The following is a 2,134-nucleotide window of genomic DNA, read 5'->3' on the forward strand; positions in this document are numbered from 1 at the left end:
ATGTAACCTATTTTTATTAAAAACACTAAAAAAAAAAGAGGTCCCAGATAAAKCTTGCTTTTATTGTGACACAGTCTGTCTCTCGACATTTTTGTAAAAAATGTAACCTATTTTTATTAAAAACACTAAAAAAAAAGGAATATCAAGAAAATCCAAGATATTATTTACATAAATGAGCAGAAAACCATTTTTAGTTTCTGGTTCTTCACAGAAAGCTACAGCTCTGTTTTTTGATGTGGGTGCATGTGGAGTAGTTTTGAGTTGTCAGTATCTTACATCCATCAGATAGCAGTCACTGAAGTATTTAGAGGTTAAGAAAACAAATTAAAAATGAAACATAAAAACACAAACCCCTCATAATGATGGTGAGACTAATTATTTTTATTATTTTAAATTGTTTTCTTCAGGTCTCAGTTTGCCATGAATTTCTTGGACCCTTCCTTCATCCCTTTAACAAACGCCCTGAACGAGGAGCTCCAAGGAAAACCATCAAAATGGAAGTTCAACAGGACCGCCTTTTACCAGCAGAGGTAAACATTTACTTTTTGTTCTCACCTGACACCATGAAAATTACTGCTGCTTATAATATAAATATAAAGACAATTCTAATTTTTTTCCCCTCAGGAAAGATATCTTCAGCTTCATYGACATTCCCAACAACTTCTCCCTCACTAAGAACAGTGTACGTGTGGGCCAGCTGATGCACTTTGACTACTCCAGCCACAAGTACGTCTTYTCCATCAGCAACAACTTCAAGTCCCTGCTCCCGGAAACCTCTCCCATCACCAACAGGCACTACAGCGTGTGCGCTGTGGTGGGGAACAGCGGCATCCTGACAGGCAGCCACTGCGGCCCCGAGATCGACCAGGCCGACTTCGTCTTCCGCTGCAACTTCGCCCCCACGGAGATCTACTCCAAAGACGTGGGCAGGAAGACCAACCTGACCACCTTCAACCCCAGCATCCTGGAGAGGTATTACAACAACCTGCTGACCATACAAGACAGGAACAACTTCTTCCTCAACCTGAAGAAGCTGGAGGGAGCCATCCTCTGGATCCCCGCCTTCTTCCTCCACACGTCCGCCACGGTGACTCGAACCCTGGTGGACTTCTTCGTGGAGCACAAAGGCCAGCTGAAGGTTGAACTGGCCTGGCCTGGAAACATCATGCAGGACGTCAACAAGTAAGATTAGACTGATCATTATTACTGACAGTATTGATAGAAAAAAGCTGCRAAGCATTTGCAAAACTGGTAGATGGGACGGGTAGTGCCTCCCAGAGGGACAAAAGAGGAGTTCAGTCTATTTGTGGAGCAGGATTGTGATGGAGCACCTGCCTCTGCCTGCTGAAGATTCTCTGCAGAAGGTGGTGGGCATTGTTGAGGATGGAGAGCATTTTGKTCAGGGTCTTTCTCTCTGCCACAGTCAGCAGAGTCCAGCTCAGTGTCACGTTCTTCTTCCTGGTTCCATTAGACCAGGTGTCTGCAACCTTTACGATCAAAAGAGCCGTTTGTGCTCCTTGTCTCACTAATAAAACGTGTCCAGAGCCACAAAACAATCTACAGCTGTGATTATCAACTGGTGGTCCGTGGGCCTTGTTCGAGGCCTTTTCAGGAACCTTTACGGTCAGTGGAGGTGACACTGTAAAACGAAAATAATATTGTTATTATTATATTATTTATTATTATACACATCGGGACAAATAAAAATACCTTATTCATGTAAACAAGAAAAACACTGTATACTAATGAATTTCATAAAAACTAGTGATGACAGCCGTTAATCGCTGTAGTTTGTCGCTCCAAGTGTGTCGAGCCCTTAACACATTTTACTTTTTTATTAGTAGTATTAATCCWATATTTGCATACAAATTGATTTCGGTTGTGGGTGTAAAAAACAAAAATAATGTGTGTTTGGTCACATTTTCAAAGAGCCACTGCAGCGGGACCGAAGAGCCACATGTGGCCCCAGAGCCGCAGGCTGCAGAACCCTGCATTAGACGGAAACCACCAGGTCTGCTAGGATAGGGTAAATCAGTGGTTCCCTTTGTTTTATAAGATAATTTCCACACTCCTCAACCCCTGCTTCAACATCTTCAACTAAACACACACACACACACACACACATACAGTATAC

The 2,134-nt window shown here is 42.8% G+C and overlaps 1 protein-coding gene across 1 annotated transcript in view; it reads left to right on the forward strand.

The window, feature by feature from the left end:
- The window catches only part of LOC106528945 (sia-alpha-2,3-Gal-beta-1,4-GlcNAc-R:alpha 2,8-sialyltransferase), a 10,678-nt gene that overhangs the window by 1,945 nt on the left and 6,599 nt on the right, over nucleotides 1-2,134 (forward strand). The window contains exons 2-3 of the mRNA XM_014024237.1: nucleotides 408-530; nucleotides 625-1,182. Coding sequence (XP_013879691.1) covers nucleotides 408-530; nucleotides 625-1,182 — 681 coding nt within the window. The remainder of the gene's footprint in view (nucleotides 1-407; nucleotides 531-624; nucleotides 1,183-2,134) is intronic.

Source organism: Austrofundulus limnaeus, unplaced genomic scaffold (assembly GCF_001266775.1).
Source record: "Austrofundulus limnaeus strain Quisiro unplaced genomic scaffold, Austrofundulus_limnaeus-1.0 Scaffold413, whole genome shotgun sequence".
Classification (NCBI taxonomy): Eukaryota; Metazoa; Chordata; class Actinopteri; order Cyprinodontiformes; family Rivulidae; genus Austrofundulus; species Austrofundulus limnaeus.